Source organism: Stegostoma tigrinum, chromosome 20, assembly GCF_030684315.1.
Source record: "Stegostoma tigrinum isolate sSteTig4 chromosome 20, sSteTig4.hap1, whole genome shotgun sequence".
Lineage (NCBI taxonomy): Eukaryota > Metazoa > Chordata > Chondrichthyes > Orectolobiformes > Stegostomatidae > Stegostoma > Stegostoma tigrinum.
The window spans coordinates 10,045,435-10,065,064 of record NC_081373.1 but is presented as its reverse complement, the minus strand read 5'-3'; the positions used below and the strand labels follow the sequence as shown (position 1 = coordinate 10,065,064).

Below are 19,630 nucleotides of genomic sequence, written 5' to 3'. Positions count from 1 at the left end.
GGTGGGGAGGGGATAGGTCAGTCCAGGGAGGACGGACAGGTCAAGGAGGCGGGATGAGGTTGGTAGGTGGGAAATGGGAATGCAGCTTGAGGTGGGAGAAGGGGATAGGTGAGAGGAATAACAGGTTAGGGAGGCGGGGACGAGCTGGTCTGGTTTTGGAATGCAGTGGGGGAAGGGGAGATTTTGAAGCTTGTAAAGTCCACATTGATACCATTGGGCTGCAGGGTTCCCAAGCAGAATATGAGGTGCTGTTCCTGCAACCTTCGGGTGGCATCATTGTGGCACTGCAGGAGGCCCATGATGGACATGTCGTCTGAGGAATGGGAGGGAGAGTTGAAATGGTTCGCGACTGGGAGGGGCAGTTGTTTATTGCGAACCAAGTGGATGTGTTCTGCAAAGTGGACTCCCCAAGCCTCCGCTTGGTTTCCCCAATGTAGAGGGAGCCACACCGGGTACAATGGATACAGTATACCACATTGGCAGATGTGCAGGTGAACATCTGCTTAATATGGAAGGCCATCTTGGGGCCTGGGATAGGGGTGAAGGAGGAGGTGTGGGGGCAAGTGTAGCATTTCCTGCGGTTGCAGGGGAAGGTGCCGGGTGTGGTGGGGTTGGAGGGCAGTGTGGAGCGAACAAGGGAGTCACGGAGAGAGTGGTCTCTCCAGAAAGCAGACAGGGGTGGGGATGGAAAAATGTCTTGGGTGGTGGGGTCGGATTGTAGATGGCGGAAGTGTCGGAGGATGATGCGTTGTATCCGGAAGTTGGTGGGGTGGTACCACCCAAGACAACCGCAGGAAATGCTACACTTGCCCCCACACCTCCTCCCTCACCCCCACCCCAGGCCCCAAGATGACTTTCCATATTAAGCAGAGGTTCACCTGCACATCTGCCAATGTGGTATATTGTATCCATTGTACCCGGTGTGGCTTCCTCTACATTGGGGAAACCAAGCGGACGCTTGGGGACCGCTTTGCAGAACACCTCCGCTCAGTTCGCAACAAACAACTGCACCTCCCAGTCGCAAACCATTTCAACTCCCCCTCCCATTCCTTAGACGACATGTCCATCATGGGCCTCCTGCAGTGCCACAATGATGCCACCCAGTGTTTGCAGGAACAGCATCTCATATTCCGCTTGGGAACCCTGCAGCCCAATGGTATCATTGTGGACTTCACCAGTTTCAAAATCTCCCCTTCCCCCACCGCATCCCAAAACCAGCCCAGCCTGTCTCTGCCTCCCTAACCTGTTCTTCCTCTCACCCATCCCCTCCTCCCACCTCAAGCCGCACCTCCACTTCCCACCTACCAACCTCATCCCACCTCCTTGACCTGTCCATCCTCCCCGGGCTAACCTATCCCCTCCCCACCTATACTCTCCTCTCCACCTATCTTCTCCTCTATCCATCTTCGGTCTGCCTCCCCCTCTCTCCCTATTTATTTCAGAACCCCCTTCCCCACCCCCATTTCTTAAGAAGGGTCCAGACCTGAAACGTCAGCTTTCCTGCTCCTCTGGTGCTGCTTGGCCTGCTGTGTTCATCCAGCTCTACACCTTGTTATCTGAGAGAGATGATGGGTCAGGTTTAGAATTGGAAGGTCAGCGTGCAAAAAGATTTTATGTTCCACCATGGCTGAAAGGCTGAGAGGCAGAAATTAAGGATTGTATTTCCTACAATTAATGTAGAACAAAGAGGTAAGGCTGAAAGTTTAACGCAGAGAAAACAAATGACAAACTTAAGATTACGAAAACAGTGTAAACATCACTGTGGAATACCTACCAGCCAGTTGCCTGCTTTTCAATATTAATGGATCCAAATCACTGAGCTGAAAAGTCAATTTAAAATCCATTGATCAAAAATGGGCTGAATAAACACACTTTATCCAAACGACACAAAATATACCGTAAAATTAACAGACAGCGAAAGATCAAAGAATACACAGCAGAGGGACAGGTGGAAATATGCATTTCACACCTAAATTCCTTAGCTAAATTCACGAAATGAAATTTCTTTCATTCATTCACAGGATGGGGGCATCACTGGCTGAATCAGCATTTGTTGCCCAGAGGATGGTTTAACCACATTGCTGTGGGTCTGGAGTCATGTGTAGGCCAGACCAGATAAGGATGGCAGTTTGCTTCCCGACAGCACATTAGTGAATCAGATGGGTTTTTACACCAATCAGTGCTGGATTCATGGTCATCACTAGGCCCTTCATTCGAAATTTGTTTTAAACATAGCCATGGCAGGAATCAGACTGTTGTCCCCAGAACATTACCTCCGTCCCTTCTTCAGACCGGTTCTGATGAAGGATGACCAGACCCCTAACGTTAACACTGTTTGTGCTGCACTTCACAGGAGAGGATCCCACATTTTAGTCGTCTCTCGTGCAAAACGAACTGGCAGAGATTGAAGAAACCACCTTCCAAAGAGAGACAGAGGAGTGAGAGAAAATGCAGCAAGAGTGAAAAAAAAAGGAGAGAAAGGGAAAAATAGAGCAAAAAGAGAGGAGTGTGAGAGAGAGAAAGATAAAAAGAGCGGGAGAGATGAGAAGGCAGTGGCCTGGTGTGTTATCTCTGGACTTTTCATCCAGGGACCCATGTAATGTTCTTGTGACCCTGGTTCAAATGCTGCCACAGCAGATAGTAGAATTTGAATTCAATATAAAAAGTCTGGAATAAACACTATAATGATGACCATGAATCCATTTTAATTGTTTGAAAAATTCATCTGGTTTCCTAATGTCCTTTAGGGAAGCAAACTGCCATCCTTACCTGGACTGGCCTACATGTGACTCCAGACCCACAGCAATGTGGTTAACTCAACAGCCCTCTGGCCAATTAGGGATGGGCAATAAATGCTGCCTGGCCAGTGACACCCTCATCATGTGAATGAATAAAGGAAAAGAAGAACGAACAAAGAACAGTGAATGGTGGAAATCTGAAATGAAAGCAGAAAGCGCTGGAGAAACTCAACAGGTCTGGCAGCGGCCGTGGAGACAGAAGAACAGAATTCATGCTTCGGGTCCAGAGAGGATTTTTCAGGAAACGGAATGGGCTTTTCAGGTACAGGTTTCCCCTTTAACTGTTCCTTACCAAGCCGAGCTCTGGGAGCTCATCAGGGGCTTCCTTGCATTTCTGAAGCAAACTCCCAAACAACCCATCTACTCGACAGTGCCCCGCTCCTGTGTGGCAGAGCCTGCAGATAGCACTTACCAGCCACAGGTGAAGCTGTTTTGTAGAATCCCTACAGCACGGAAAGTGGCCATTCCGCCCATCAAGTCAGCACGCAGACTCGAAAGAGCAATCCATCCAGACCCAAGCCCACCCCCTATCCCCATGGCCCTGTATTTTCATGGTTAATCCACCCAGACTGCACACCTTAGGGCATCACGGGGCAATTTACTACAACCTTGCTACAGCCATCATAGTCAAGATGGCACCAACATGGTAGGTAGAGCCCATTCACTCCAGGCCGGCGGCATCATTTTCTCCACTTACATCTCATTGTTTTATTTTTTCTTCTTCATCTTCAAGGCCAGGGTGGTATGGGCAGGGCGATGGCATGGACCAAGTCTCTGGTGGCAGGAGGCCCAGAGCAGGGACTCCCGATGGCAGGAGGCCCAGAGCCTGGGCTCCTGGCGACAGCAGGCCCAGAGCCTGGGCTCCTGGCGACAGCAGGCCCAGTGGCAGTGACAGCAGCAAAGCCAGAATCTCCTGGAGCATCAACATTGTCGTTGCTGCTCCCAGAGCAGTACTCCTTGAGGCCCATCTTGTTAAGAACTTGCAGAAGCCCTGAAGCAATGCTACGGACCACAGTTTTTACAGAAGATGAATTCCCATTCACATGATTTCTCTTTATCCTTATTGTAACTCAAAATGGCATCCGTTTGTGGCGATAAAACGCTTTTCACTGCATCTTCAGGATATATGTGAAAATAAATTATTCATTCAATTTAGCATGGTCAATCCACCTAACACGCACATCTTTGGACTGTGGGAGGAAACCGGAGCAGATATGGGGAGAATGTGCAAACTCCACATAGACAAGCGCCTAAGGGTGGAATTGAACCTGGGTCCCTGGCGCTGTGTGGCAGCAGTGCTAACCATTGAGCCACCCAAACCCATCCCCAAAGTGGAAGTGGAGTGGAAACAAGTCATCCTTGACCCTGAGGGTCTGCCTTCCATCCGCAAATGATCCCAAAAACAAAGCTGGATTAATGAGTTTGACTATGCACTTCATTCACAAAGGCAATCCTCCTCTACATACCACAACTGTCTCTAATCTGCCATACCTCAATTTGCGATGATTCTTCGTGTGATTTGTATCCTCACACAATTACAAACCTTCTCACAGCTTGAGTGAATGACCTTTGTTCGCATGGCATCTTAACTATTCTCCTGCTTTCACCATTTCTAATGAGTGTCTGAGCTCGAGAGAGGGGCCCCCGCACTAACATTATTCTTCACATGATGAAAACCACCAGGTTTCTGCTCGTCTTTTGGTGACAGAAATCAAATGGGCCGTGCGGTATTCCAGTTCTGTTATATTATCAGCTCAGCAATCCTCCCATGATGCACCCTCTCACTTAAATTGACAATATTACAAACAGCTGGAGACCCTTCAGTCTTTACAACCTTTCCACTGCTCAGATCATTCGCGGCTGACCTGCATCTATCTGTCTTGGCTCCTTAACCCTCTCATACCTTGCTTCAGCAGAGCACTGGGATTGGCCACGTATCACAAAACAGCTGGCACCTAACTTCAGCAGCTAACAGGGAAGGCAAACGGAATATTACCCTTTATTTCAAAGAAAACAGGATGCAAAAATCGGGAGGTTTAGCTCAATCTATTCAAGGCACCAGTCAGACCACAGCAGGAACACTGAACAGTTTTGGGCCCCTTATCTAAGGAAAAACAGAGTGACACTGGAGGCAGTCCAGAGAAGGTTCTCCAGGACGATAGTAGGAATGGATGGACTGCCTTGTGAGGAGAGGTTGAATCAGGTGTACGCATGCATATTGGAGTTTAGAAAAGTGATTGAAACATAGAAAACTCTTAGGAGACTTGACAGAGTAGATATGGAGAGGGTCTTTCCCCTTATGGGAGGGTCTAGGACCCTCCCGTAATCTCAAATAAAGGGTCACACATATAAGGCAAAGATGAGGAGGAACTTCTTCTCTCAGAGGGTAGTGCACCTGTGGGACTCTTCACCACAAAGGGCTGTTGATGTTGGTCCTTTGTCATAATCACGGTGGCTCAGTGGTTAACACTGCAGCCTCACAGCACCAGGGGCCCAGGTTCAATTCCAGCCTCAGGCGCCTGTCTGTGTGGAGTTTGCACATTCTCCCCGTGTCTGCGTGGGTTTTCTCCCATTGTCCAAAGATGTGCAGGTTGGCTGGATTGGCCGTGCTTGATTTCCCATAGTGTCCAGGGATATGCAGGCTGGGTGGACTAGCCATGGGAAATGCAGGGTGATAGGGAAGGTGGGGGGGTAGGTCTGAGTGTGAAGTTCTTTGGTGAGCCTGTGATAGGCTGAATGGCCTGCTTTCATGTTGCAAGGATTTATATCAACGCTGAGATGGATTAAAAATCAATCATTCAGGGAGTCAAGGATTACAGGGAAAAGGCAGGAGAGTGGAGTTGAGGATTACTAGATCAGCACACTGAATGGTGGGGTGGACTGAATGGCATACATCTGCTCCTATGTCTAACGTGAGCATTAGAAACACATCTAGCAGCATTTGTCACCCACTCTGCTGCAGAATGATTGGAGCAGGAATTGATGATTGTCAGAAAGAGAGAGAATTTAAGAGAATGTTTCAATTTGAATAAAGTTGGTATTAGGGCTTCACCTGTCCAGGATATATGTGCATGTACATGCTGCACACATACATATGCCAGACACGCAAACACAGGCATGTACACATGCACGCACTCTCTCTCTTGCGCGTGCACACACTCACACACACCACAGAAACCCTTGCACACACTCACCTCATTGCTTTTCGTCTCATTCTCCTTATTTTCCTTTGATTTCTTGTCAGATTTGCCTTTGCTCTTAGGTCTAATGTGACTGGCAGCATTGGCAACGAAAGCACTGCTGACATCCCATTCAGGTTCCTGGCAACAAGTGGAAGAGAAAAAAGTCAACAAGTGCATCATCTCAGCCCATTTTTTTTAAAATAGCGTCTCCCACCCAACCTCCCTCCGATGGTCAGCTGTCAAACCCAACTGAGGGAAAGGGAAGATGAGCCGGAGTTCATATCCTTCCATTGCACAGTCTCAGCGTGTTGAAGAAATCAGAACTTAGCTTCCTCCATCCATCCACACGACAATAGACCATAAGACATAGGAACCATTTAGCCCATTGAGTCTGCTCTGCCATTCAGCAAGATCAGGGCTAATCTAACAGACCTCAAACCCACGTTCCTGCCTCTTCCCTGTAATAAAGGAATCTGCAGTCAAATTACACTCTGCCAGTTCCCACAAACTACAGGGTGATAATGAGTTGACTATTGGTCCATATTCATAACGGTTGAATTCTCTTATTCATTGAGGAATGAATGCAGAGCAGTTTATAACACCTCAGCAACTGAGGGGTAGAGGTCCCACTGTACATTAATATGACCAGTCACACTGTCTATTGGCTGTGTCTGTGTTTTGTGTGTGTGTGTGTCTGTTTGTGTGTTTACTGTCTGTGTATTTGTGTTGTAAGTGCTTGTGTGAGTCTGCAATTGTATAAGTTTTTGTGTCTGTGAGCGTACAATGGCTGTCGCAGGGTCAGCGCTGAGGGAGCGCCGCACTGTCCGAGGGTCAGCGCTGAGGGAGCACCACTGTTGGAGGGTCAGCACTATGGGAGCGCTGCACTGTCCGAGGGTCAGCGCCGAGGGAGCGCCGCACTGTCCGAGGGTCAGCGCTATGGGAGCGCTGCACTGTCCGAGGGTCAGCGCTGAGGGAGAACCACTGTCGGAGGGTCAGCACTATGGGAGCGCCGCACTGTCGGAGGGTCAGCGCCGAGGGAGCACCACTGTTGGAGGGTCAGCAGTATGGGAGCGCCGCACTGTCCGAGGGTCAGCGCCGAGGGTCAGCGCCGAGGGAGTGCCGCACTGTCCGAGGGTCAGCGCTATGGGAGCGCTGCACTGTCCGAGGGTCAGCGCTGAGGGAGAACCACTGTCGGAGGATCAGCACTATGGGAGCGCCGCACTGTCGGAGGGTCAGCGCCGAGGGAGCGCCGCACTGTCGGAGGGTCAGCGCCGAGGGAGCGCTATCCAACTTGCAGCTGTGTTTAATCTTTCCTGATATTTTGGCACAGTCCTGATGTGGTCAGAATCTGTAGTATTCAGCACAGGCTGCACCCAGGAGAAAACTGGTGCTACTATTATGATGTGCAGCAGTCTTGGCTAACACAGCACAGTACTCAGTCTCCAACATCCTCAAGACTGAGCAGTTATTGGCAAGAGAAACCAGTGTGTGTTTGCCTTGGCAACTCATTTTCAATTCTTTTTTGTAACCCAGCATATTCTTGCCACGTTTCACAACAGATTGAAGCCTGGGGTTGACGGGCTCCAATGGCTTGTGTCTCCTGGACCACCACCACCTTTACCTACCTGTTGTCTTTAGCCTGGGTGAGGGTAGAGGAGATGGTGTGGGAGAGTCAGTGTGGGAACACTGGCAATGCCAAGGCAATCCCAAGATGTATCTTGGCCAATGAATTATCCATCAACCCAAATGATTAAAATGCATCAAACAGCCACTGACATACTGCTGTTTGTGGGAACGTGCTGCAGTGTGGTCCACACTGTAACAGGGGCTTTGCATCAAAAGTACACAGCCAGCCTCTCTGTGGTTTGAGACAGCCTGAGGAACATAGCAATTAGGAGCAGGAGTAGACAATCCAAGCTTTGGACCCACTCTACCACTTCACATGATCATGGCTGATCTTATCCTGATCTCAACTCCACTTTCCTGCCTGCTCCCCACTGCCCTTTATCCCACTTTCCATCAGAAACATCTCTATTTCTTTCTTGCATCTGTTGATTGAATCTGTGCCCACTGTGCTCTGGGCCAGTGAATTCCATGGATTCACAACCCTCTGAGAGAAGCAGTTTCTCCTTATCCCAGTTTAGAACCTGCCTCCTCTCACTCTGTATCTATGACAAGTTGTGCGAGAATGTCCCACAAGAGGGAACATCCGTTCAACATCCACCTTGTCAATTCCCTTTAGACTGAAGAGAGCTCAATCAGGACCCCGGCAACTGAAAAAGGCTATTTTTCTCCTGCTCCGTCACACATTGGGAATTGTGTTGTTGTTACAAATATTGATGGAGTCGCAGGTTGAAGAAGTCGTTTGGTATACTTGCTTTTGTTGGTCATAACATTGAGTGCAGACGTTGGGAGGTCATGTTGCTGTTGTACAGGACATTGGCTAGGCCACTTTTGGAATTCCCACTCTGCTCACCCTTCTGTCCGAAGGATGTTGCTAAACCTGGGGGGGGGGTGCAGAAAAGATTTACAGGGATGTTGCTGGGATTGAAGAATTTGAACAGTTTGGAGACGCTGAATAGGCTGGGGCTATTTTCCCCTGGAGTGTCAGAGACATCTTATAGAGGTTTATAAAATCATGAGGGGCATGGATAGGGTGGTCTTTTCCCCAGGATCGGGAAGTCCAATACTAGAGGGCGCAGATCTAAGGTGAGGGGGGAAAAGATTTAAAAACGGCCTGAGGGGTAACTTTTTTCACACAGAGGGTGGTGCGTGCATGGAATGAGCTGCCAGAGAAGGGGTGGAGGCTGGTACAGTTACAACATTTAATAGGTATCTGGATGGATACATGAATAGGAAGGGGTTAGAGGGATATGGGCCAAATGCTGGAAAAATGGCACAAGATCAGAATGGGATGTCTGGTCAGCATGGATGAGTTGGGCCGAAGGGCCTGTTTCCGTGTTGCATGCTTCTCTGAGTTAAAACCCAAGCTATTCAAATACTCCTTATACAACCGCGCTTTCATCCTGGAATCAACCTGGATAATTGAGATCCTGAAAGGTGCTACATAAATTCAAGTCCTACACAATTCCAGCAAGATGGCGGCAGGATACGTTGCACCGTTTTGGGAGCTCCACTCTGCTCGCTAATTCCTGTTTTCTATCCTTCTTTCTATTCCTTTCCTTTCCATACCCCCCCCCACCACCGCCCGAAGTAATTCTACCCCCTCCCCACTCCTGTTAACTACTTACGTAAGAAGTTCGGAAAGAGAGGGGTCACGACCGGGAACCATGTGGTGGGAGCCGAACGTGCGGGTTGTGTCCCGAAGCAACAGCAGATCGAGCGTGGGCTGGAGCAACGGCACAGATCCAGGGTGGGCCGGCAAGATCAGGCCAGTGAGGCAGGGACGGTGAGTTCAGGGCCGGTGAGAGTGATCGGGGACAGTGAGGCAGTGACAGTGAGAGCGGGGCCGGTGAGGCAGCCCGGTGCAAAACACAGGTGGACGTGCGGCGAGGGCCGGAAAGCCCACAGCGGGACGCTGGCGGAGGCGCGGCGAGGGCCGGAAAGCCCACAGCGGGACGCTGGCGGAGGCGCGGCGAGGGCCGGAAAGCCCACAGCGGGACGCTGGCGGAGGCGCGGCGAGGGCCGGAAAGCCCACAGCGGGACGCTGGCGGAGGCGCGGCGAGGGCCGGAAAGCCCACAGCGGGACGCTGGCGGAGGCGCGGCGAGGGCCGGAAAGCCCACAGCGGGACGCTGGCGGAGGCGCGGCGAGGGCCGGAAAGCCCACAGCGGGACGCTGGCGGAGGCGCGGCGAGGGCCGGAAAGCCCACAGCGGGACGCTGGCGGAGGCGCGGCGAGGGCCGGAAAGCCCGGAACAGCACTACATCAGTGGAAAGGAAATTTGAACTCTCTGAAGTTATTTTCTTTTCTTATCTTATTCAAAGTTAATGCGAATGGCCCCATGTGTTTATGGCAAAGGTACACACTTTTCACTGTATTTTCACATTGAATATACATGACAATAAATGATTCAATTCAATTCAATTCCCATGAACTTTAGGCAAGGGAATTCCCAATGCTTTATTGTTTTGAGAAAACCTTCAACGAAAGGTCATTGACATGAAACACTGACCATTCATTTACCTCTTTCCTTCTGTGAGTCTCTCTCTCGCTCAGCTGCTGAGCTGAGCATTTTTCAGCACTTTCTCTTTTAATTATAGGCTTCGCTAAGTGATGATCATAAAGAGTGATGGCAGATTATGTTAACAAAGTGTGGGGCTGAATGAACACAGCAGGCCAAGCAGCATCTCAGGAGCGCAAAAGCTGACGTTTCGGGCCTAGACCCTTCATCAGAATAAGGGGGATGGGGAGAGGGTTCTGAAATAAATACGGAGAGAGGAGGAGGCGGACTGAAGATGGATAGAGGAGAAGATAAGTGGAGAGGAATCAGAATCCTCTCCCCATCCCCTTTTTCTGATGAAGGGTTTAGGCCCGAAACATCAGCTTTCCTGCTCCTAAGATGCTGCTTGGCCTGCTGTGTTCATCCAGCCCCACACTTTGTTACCTCAGATTCTCCAGCATCTGCAGTTCCCATTATCTCTGACGGCAGATTAAGAGTCTGTATCATCACCCATTGAACCGTACAGTACCGGAGAGGTCCTTCGACCCACTGCATCTGCTATGGCGTCCTGAAACCTTTTTGTTTTAAAAGCAGCCAGCAAATGTTGCCTCCACAAACATTTCCCATTAAGCCCTGGTGTGTTTCTGAGAGCTCTGGACAGTGAATAAATACTGCTTAAATGAAGATTAAAAATTGCTCCCACATCAGTACAATTAAAAGTCCTCAAAATGACATCTCACTTTCCACTCTCCTGTGAACTGCAAAAGAAAAAATGGGAAATGAGTAAAGTCATCACTCGGCAATGATATTTCTCCATCTCTTGACTGTATGTATTATTCCCATGGCTTCACATTTCTCTCCATTTACAAACAGATTTCAAACTAAAACAATGGTAACTTCCCGATTCAAGTGAGGGCTCATTGCCAACATCTGATGACACACATCTGTGCAAATCGTTAACTCTTTCCTGGCTCTGTTTGAACGGTCGGGAATGACGAACTTTCAAAGGGCTGGAGGACAAATCCAGTCTGATGCAGCAGTGCGGTAGTGAGGGAGTACCACCTCTATCCGAAAGCGCTACACTTTCCAATGAGGCAGCGTACTGAGTCCCTGCCATTCCCACAAAAATAACGGGCAGGGATTCTTTTCCCCCCTAAGTGTCCTGGCCAACAATGATTCCTCACCCATTGAAACAGACTATTTACACTCTCCTGGCTCCCCAGGGTCTATCCACCATCAAGAGGGCACAAGTCAGGAGTGGGATGGAATACTCCCCACTTCCCCGGATGGATGCAGCCCCAACAACACTCATGAAGTTTGACACCATTCACTGGAGAGGGTGCAGAGGACATGCCGAAATAGTGCCCGGACTGGAAAGTTCTAGTGATGAAGACAGATTGGACAGATGGGGTGGAGTAGTTTTCATTGAAGTACAGATGATTCTTTAAAGTGGGAGCTGGACCCTCGGGGTCGAGGATGGGGCACATGATTAAGATGTATGAAACTATGAGGCTAGTGAGGAAGGAGCTCTTCCTTATGGCCGATGATCAATGACCGCTTTCGGGGTGGGGGGTGGGGGGAGGTAGTATGGCATAGATTTAAGGGAAGGGGGTGAAAGGTTTAAGGGGATGTGATGAGAATGCTTTTCGCCCAGAGAGTGGTGGGAATCCAGAACACACTGCATGCAAAGATGGCTGAGGCAGAGTCCCTCAATGTTTAAGAAATATTTAGAGTGCTTTAGTGATGTCAAGGCATATACGGCAATAGGCCAAGCTCTAGAAAATGGAGCTGGACTAGAGCAGATGGGCCGAAGGGACCTTTTACAGTGCTGCTGACCTCTCTGGTTCTCTGACTATCAGGGATGAAAGAGTCCGTTTAATTGGAGCTACATCTACAAACAATCACTGCTTTCACCACTGATGTCAGCAAGATCCCAAGCTGTCACCCATCCCACAACCCAGCTGCCTAACCCTGCCCCAACCCAATTTCCCCTCATGAACCCAACCCCTCAACTTACCTGACACAGCTATCGGTAAATCTGGCATTTTAAACCTCCCTCCTCATCCATCTTCCACCCTAATCCCCACACCTTCCCACCCTCCCCCTTCTCATTCACCCCAACAGTAACCAGAATCAAGGGGATGGATAGCACAGACAAGGTCCCTCAGCGCAAGGAGTTCACACCAGATTAAAGCTTTCAGCAACAGAAACAGAGACCTCTTGATCAACTCAGTGAGTCGGGATCTGCTGGGATTTTCCACCATTTTCTCTTTCCCAATAGCATTCCAGCGTCTTCAGGGACAATGCTGACAGCTGATTTCCAATGCAGCCAGAGGGGAAATATTTGTTCTCTTGGGAATGATCTCTGTGCCTCAGGATTCTTCAGCTCGGCTCGGATTTTTGTGATGCCTGTGTTTCCTGCAGCAGAACAAGCTTTCGTCTTGACCAGACCCTCTCTCACAATCAGAGACCATTACCGTTTGCAGACAATTCCACACAGCCTTTTGAAAGGTAATCCAAAAAGTAATATGGAGCACTCACATTTTGCCTTAACCTTGTAAAAATAAAAATAGGCTCAGAGTTTCTGTACTTCCACTTTGGCTTCTTTCAACATTGGTCCCGTGGCTTCATGTCTTCCTCCCCACAGCGCTCACTCACACCGTCACTCCCGCAGCCCTCACTCACTCCCACAGCGCTCCCTCACTCCCCACAGCCCTCGCTCACACCCTCACTCCCACAGCGCTCCCTCACTCCCCACAGCCCTCACTCACACCCTCACTCCCACAGCGCTCCCTCACTCCCCACAGCCCTCACTCACTCCCTCACACCCCATAGCCCTCACTCACACCCTCAACCCCACAGTGCTCCCTCACTTCCCACAGCCCTCAGCCCCCACAGCCCTCACTTATCATCTCTCATTCCCACAGCAGTCCCTCAATCCCTCACTCCCACAGTTGCCTCTCACTCCCTCACTCCTCACAGCTGTCCCTCACTCCCTGCAGCCAAGCATACCATCCCACACTCCCCCATAGCTGTCCCACACTCCCCAACGGCTGCCTCACACTCCCTCACTGTCCCTTAGCCCCACACTGTCCCTCACTGCTTCCTCGTCCCTCACCGTACCCTGCAACCTCTGACTCCACCTCTCACTCACAATCTTCATTCAGAACCATCGAAGACAGCAGCACGGATATGAGGGCCACTGGGCCCATTAAGATCGTGCTGGCTCTTTAAACAACTTGCGCGACTAATCCCACTCAATCCCATCCCAATCGCACCCCGTCACCGTAAAAATTCCAAACATTTGCTCTTCAAATACCTATCCAATATCCTTCTGGAAACTCCTATTGAGCTTGCCCTCGTCATCCTTTTGGGGCCATACATTCCAGACCACAATAATCATCCAAAAAAGGGGCCATGCTCCAAAAGCTTCCGTTTCCAAATGAACCTATTGGACCGTAACCTGGTGTCGTGCCATTTCTGATCATTTAAGATGGAGTTGAGGAGAATTATTTTTCTCAGAGAGTTTGTGAAATTCTTTTCCCCAAAGAGTGAGAGAGTAGGGGTCATTGACGATTTTTAACACAGAGTAGACTGATTGTTGACTCAAAAGAAAGACAAAGCATAGACACAAGGTGAGGTTGAGACCACAGTCAGATCAGACACAAAGAAGTGGAGGAGGTCGGTACAGTTACGTCATTTAAAAAGGTACCTGGATGGATAAATGAATAGGAAGGATTTATAGGGATATGAGCCAAGAATGGGACAAGATTAATTTAGAATATCTGGTCAGCATGGATGAAGGTAATGAAATGTGAGGCTGGATGAACACAGCAGGCCCAGCAGCATCTCAGGAGCACAAAAGCTGACGTTTCGGGCCTAGACCCTTCATCAGAAAAGGGGGATGGGGTGAGGGTTCTGGAATAAATAGGGAGAGAGGGGGAGGCGGACCGAAGATGGAGAGAAAAGAAGATAGGTGGAGAGGTAGGGGTCTGCTGTACATCGCTATGACCCTATGGCTGTAAGTTCGTTATCAAATTCCAGATTAGGCTTCGGAAGCCAAATCTACTTCTAAATCAAATTTTCACACGTTCTCAACATGACTAAAACTCAAATAAGACACAACTACATAGTGGGCAGAAAACACCGAAACAAAATGAAATTGGTTCTGAGACTAAAAGACTATTTAGTGCCACGACCCATGACGGCAATGAGCTACGATTCTGAAAGGTTGAAATGTGAAACGGTTAAGTCACACTATACAAAGTCCCCAGTTTATACAACAACAAAAACTCAGGTTATATGAAACCACTCACCAGGTTTCTGTCATTAACAATGAAATAACCACTCATGGCGAGACAATTCTCTTTAACCAATGGTCAAAAGGAAGCAAGAATTGCTAACATGTACTCTGTAACTTAAACTCTACCCCTTCTTAAATTTGTTCTTCTACAAACAAAGAGAGAAGCAAAAAGAGGCAAGACATGGATATTAAGGGTGGAAAAGGGGGAAAGGAAATCCATTTCCTTTCCTTTTGGTTCTTTAATGCCAACATAAAATTATTTAGATTTAGATTTAGATCTTATTGTCATGTGCACTCGTGTACAGAAGTACAGTGAAAAGTGTATTCTGTCATCACACATCATGCCACCTTAAGGATAACATAATAAAAGAGAGAAACAAAGTTTAAAAAGTTAAACATTGCAGACCTTCATAGAATAAGTGGAAAAACAAAGAAATAAGGTCACAGTTAACATTAAAGTCCTTCTTGATAAAAACTAGAAAAATAAAGGAATATAGGATAAAGGAATAAAGGTTTCACAGCGATGTTCATTCTTTCATTAAAACTGAAGGAACTGCAGATGCTGCAAATGAGGAACAGAAAGAGAAGTTGCTGGAAAAGCTCAGCCGGTCTGGCAGCATTTGCCAAGAAAAATCACAGTTAACGTTTTGGGTCCAGTGACCCCTTCCAGTAGATACCCCCAAACAGTGGGGATGGGGGAATGACAGACAAACAGATATACAGAGATGGACAGAGACAGAGAGACAGATTTTTGATGCTTTCTTTTTGCAGGCTGCATAAAATGTTGGTTTGGTGATAGCTAAAGTATTGTGTGCAGTTCTGAAATCCACATTATAGTCGGTACGTGATAGCACTGGAGAGGGTGCAGAGGAGATCTGCAAGTATGTTACCTGGGCTGGAGAGTTTCAGTTATAAAGAGAGATTGGACAGACTGGAATTGTTTTCCTCAGAGCACAGGAGATTGAGTCGGGGCACGATTGAGATGTATGTAACTATGAGATGTCGAGGCAGAAAGAACTGTTTCCCCAATAGTGGAGACGTTAGAAGTTTAGAAGTTTAGAAGGGGATGTGAGGAAAATCTTTTTCACCTAGAAGATGGTGGGAATCTGGAACTCTCTGCCTTTAAGAGTGGTACAGACAGAAACCCTCCTCACATTGACAAAATATTCCGATGTGCACTTGTGCCGTCAAGGTATACAAAGCTACGGGCCAAGCGCTGAAAGGTGGGATTCAAACAGTTAGAGATAGGAGGAACTGCTAATGCTAGAGAATCTGAGATAACAAGGTGTAGAGCTGGGTGAACGCAGCAGGCCAAGCAGCATCAGAGGAGCAGGAAGGCTGACATTTCGGGTCTGGACGCTTTCTGAAGAAGGGTCTAGGCCTGAAACGTCAGCCTTCCTGCTCCTCTGATGCTGCATGGCCTGCTGTGTTCATCCAGCTCCACACCTTGTTATTTCAAATAGTTAGCTGTTTGTTTTAATTGGTGCGGACACAAAAAGCTGAAGGGTGTTTTCTCTGTGATGTACATCTATCCCTGTGACCATGGTTAGACGTTTCTGATACACTAGCCCTACACAAGGTTTGGCAACCTGATCAGAAGCTGATCAAAATGCTGTCGTCTAGCAGTTATCCCCTTCTTGTCCTGTCTGCTCCAGCTCTCTCCATTTAAGGGAAAGGCAACATTGGACACAACTCACAATGTACTCCAGTAAATACAAAACAAACTTTGGTTTGAAGCAGTATCATTCTTTTTAGTCCACAGTCTGAAATGAAAGAAATAAAAAGATACGGTCCCTATGCTTCCTGTTTATAAGTTTTCCAAATGACCTTACAATGCGAATATAAAAACAAATTGCAAAAGGGTGCTGGGCATCTGAAACAGTTTCATAAAACACTGGACATACCCAGCAGGTCTGTACAGAGAGAAACAGTTGCTGTTTCAGATTGATGACCTTTCCATGTGATAGATTTTAAAGCAGTGCAAAGTCAGGGGTAGGAGGGAACGCACGAAGAAAAGGCAAGATCTATGAAATTGCCTTCAGGCTCTGCACTAAGTTAAGCAATTTCAGGTCTTAAACATTAATCCCTATATTTTGGCCAGATAATGCTGCTAATGACCTGACTCTTTTCATTTTCAGATTTCTAGACCCTTCTGGGTTCTGAAGAAGGGTCACTGAACTGTTTCACTCTCCACAGACACAGCTAGATCTGCTGAGCTTTTCCAGCAATTTCTGCTTTTGTTTCAGATTTCCAGCATCCACAGTGGTCTTTTAAAAATCCCCTCTAAATATTCGTTCTGCTTTGCATCTCTCTTTTTTAGCTTATATCATCCTGCCTGACAGACCATGGTTGTCGTGTGCTGGTTGTGTTCCTGAAATAGTCATCCATCTGCCAGTGTTAATACACCCATCTGGAGGCTTGAGCCTAAATCCCATCACTGCACCTGGGAAACCAGAATTCAAATAATGATCAGAGCCCAGTGTGAGGAAAAGTGATCGCAAGACTGCCTTAAAAACACCATCTAGTTCACCGATGTCCTTTGGGGAAGGAGAACTGCCAGTCTGGCCTACGTGTGACTCCAGCCCCATAGCATTGAGATCGACACGGAAGCTTCCTCTGTAATGGCCTATTCAGTTGGACTGAAGTAGGCAGCTCACCGTTACATTCAAGGGCAATTAGAGATGAGCAACAGATGCCAGCAACACTCAGGGACCATGCATGAAAAAACTGGTCATCACTCCTGTCTTACGCACTAGCTCAGAGCTAACCTCTTGCTCCTTACTTCCCTGCACCGCTTACTAATACATTAAAAAACACATCTACCGATTAGGCTTTTTATCATTTCCAGGTCAGCTTTTGAAACCTTTTTGGTCTTGGTGTGAATCAGTCCCACAAAAGCAGATTCCACTGCTTATCCACCAGGATTGATCCCTATTGGTGTAGTAGGATAACACAACGGCTGGACTATAAGATCTTCCTGCGATCACAACTGGACTTGCATTCCACGCTTGCCCGTTCCATCCTTTCCTGGGGTGATCAGGGCAAACGGCGACGGGGGGGTGGGGAACTGGATAAAAACTATCACAAGTTGTTCTTTCTCAGAGAAAGTGGAAGCACACACAGTCAGCGGAGGGCCCTAGCCATCGTGGTACACCTCTTTTGAAGAAGAGTCACCAGGCTGATTCTCTCCACAGAGATGCCACCAGGCCTGCTGAGTTTCTCCAGCAATTTCTGCTTTTGTTGCAGCACAAATTCCCTTCGTCTTATAATGCACAGTGACGCACACAGGGCCCTTGCAGGGCTTGGGGGAGTCATCTTGTTTGTATGATGCAAGATACCTCACCGTAAATGTCACCCGACAACAGCGGAGACTTGCCCTCTCAGCTTTTTATTCTAAAAATCCTTGCACCTTCATTTTTCCAAGGTTCCAAGTCCTGAGGGGGCTTGAAGTAAAATAAAGAGAAACCAATTTCAATGTCTGGAAGATTGAGCACCGGGGGCACAGGTTTAGCGATGGATAAATTAAGCAGGAGTGCGATGGAGACAACATATTGCTGCCAGAGGTATGTACGATTTGGAATACACTGCCATGGGCCGACGGTACTTATCCAATCATCACCTCCAAAGGGGAAACTCAATCAACACTTGACAGAAATAAATAACGCAGGGATGTAGAGAAAGAACCAGGGGATGACCCCCTTCTGTGCTATTTTGTTCTGATCTTCAAACTCAATTGGTTGCAACAGGCCAAAAACAAATGATGTTTAATTTAGAATCTTTAGGGCAGAGCTTCCCAATGTGAGGGTCAGGACGTCAGAAAGAAGCAACAAGCTGAAATTTCGAGGTCATAAGCTCTGAGTTAGTAATTCTCCTTCCCCCGCTGTCAAAGAGACTGCTGCTTCTAGAGCAACCACCTCAAGGTGCAGTGTGCACACGCACAGACACACACACACCGACACACACACCCACACCCACAACACATATATGCAAATACCCAAAACCACAGACATACATATGCACAACAGATACACACAGACACTCACAAACACACAAAAAACTCAAACACAGGCACAAACATACATATACGCACAACTATTCACACACTCACAAATGTACACAATTATTCACACAAACAGAAACATACACAAGCACAACTATTCAGACACATACACAAAAATATATAAACTCAACTATTTACACACACTGTCACAAACGTATGTAGAACTACTTACACACACTGACACAAACACACACATACAATACATGACACTCACAGACGCACGACACACAGATACACATATACCAGGCTTTTCACTGGGCGGCTGCAAGGAAATTAAAGCCTCAAAATGGAAAAGCACGGTTTTCGTGAAACTGCTTCACAATTCACCAATCTTGCATCCCCGATTGACTTAGATTCTTTAGAGAAAAGTGTAAAATTATTTTCTGTTTAATCGCCTCTATTTTTGTCCCAAGTAGTCAAAATCATGAAATTTTCTTAACTGTAAATGGAGTCACTTTCCAAAACCAAACCAATGATAAAACAGCTGAGATTTGTGCAAACTCACCTCGTCTATCATCACTGGGCCTGGTATACTGCAAGAATTATCAAAGACGTTCAGACATTCGGAGGTCTCCTTTCCTCCTTCTGGAATGTTCTGTATTTTAACAGTTGTTTCAATCTCCTCATTACTATCACTGTCTTCTTCTTCCTACAAATGTAAAAGATTCTGGTCCTTAATGTTTTTATTAAATAATTCAAAGAAAAGAAGACGAGCATTAAACATTCCTCTCTCTAATATGATCTCAACTGAAGTTAGTACTGGATAAGTCAGATGCCAGAATCTGGATTGACAGATCATATTTTGACTTTGATGACATTTTGTTTTGGATTTAATTTACTTTTGAAATCAGCGTGATGTTCGCTCCATCCCCTGAAAAATGTTCAACCCAAACAAATTGTTTTGCAAGGCCATTTGGACTCTGAAGCAAGATTGTGATGACATCACAGAGCTGCACATCACTGGGTATAAATAGTACAGTGTGGGTGGAGATAAAACACAATACTTTGGAAGGAGTCTGGAACTCTGAATGGGATCATACTACAACATGGACATGAACACAGGAAGATGATAAGTTACCTAACATAACTGTAAGATCAGGGTCTGGTATATCTTAATCACAACAATATACAGTTATAATGAGTCTTAATACACAATAAGTAGTATTA

General features: G+C 47.4%; 1 protein-coding gene across 4 annotated transcripts in view; it reads right to left on the bottom strand.

The window, feature by feature from the left end:
* Positions 1-19,630, bottom strand: part of zgc:123010 (uncharacterized protein LOC641500 homolog) — a 146,242-nt gene that overhangs the window by 66,065 nt on the left and 60,547 nt on the right. For all 4 annotated transcript variants that reach the window (XM_048550998.2, XM_048550995.2, XM_048550997.2 and 1 more), the window contains exons 5-7: positions 18,969-19,112; positions 5,993-6,118; positions 1,775-1,820 (exon numbers count right to left, since the gene is read on the bottom strand). In XM_048550998.2, coding sequence (XP_048406955.1) covers positions 1,775-1,820; positions 5,993-6,118; positions 18,969-19,112 — 316 coding nt within the window. The remainder of the gene's footprint in view (positions 1-1,774; positions 1,821-5,992; positions 6,119-18,968; positions 19,113-19,630) is intronic.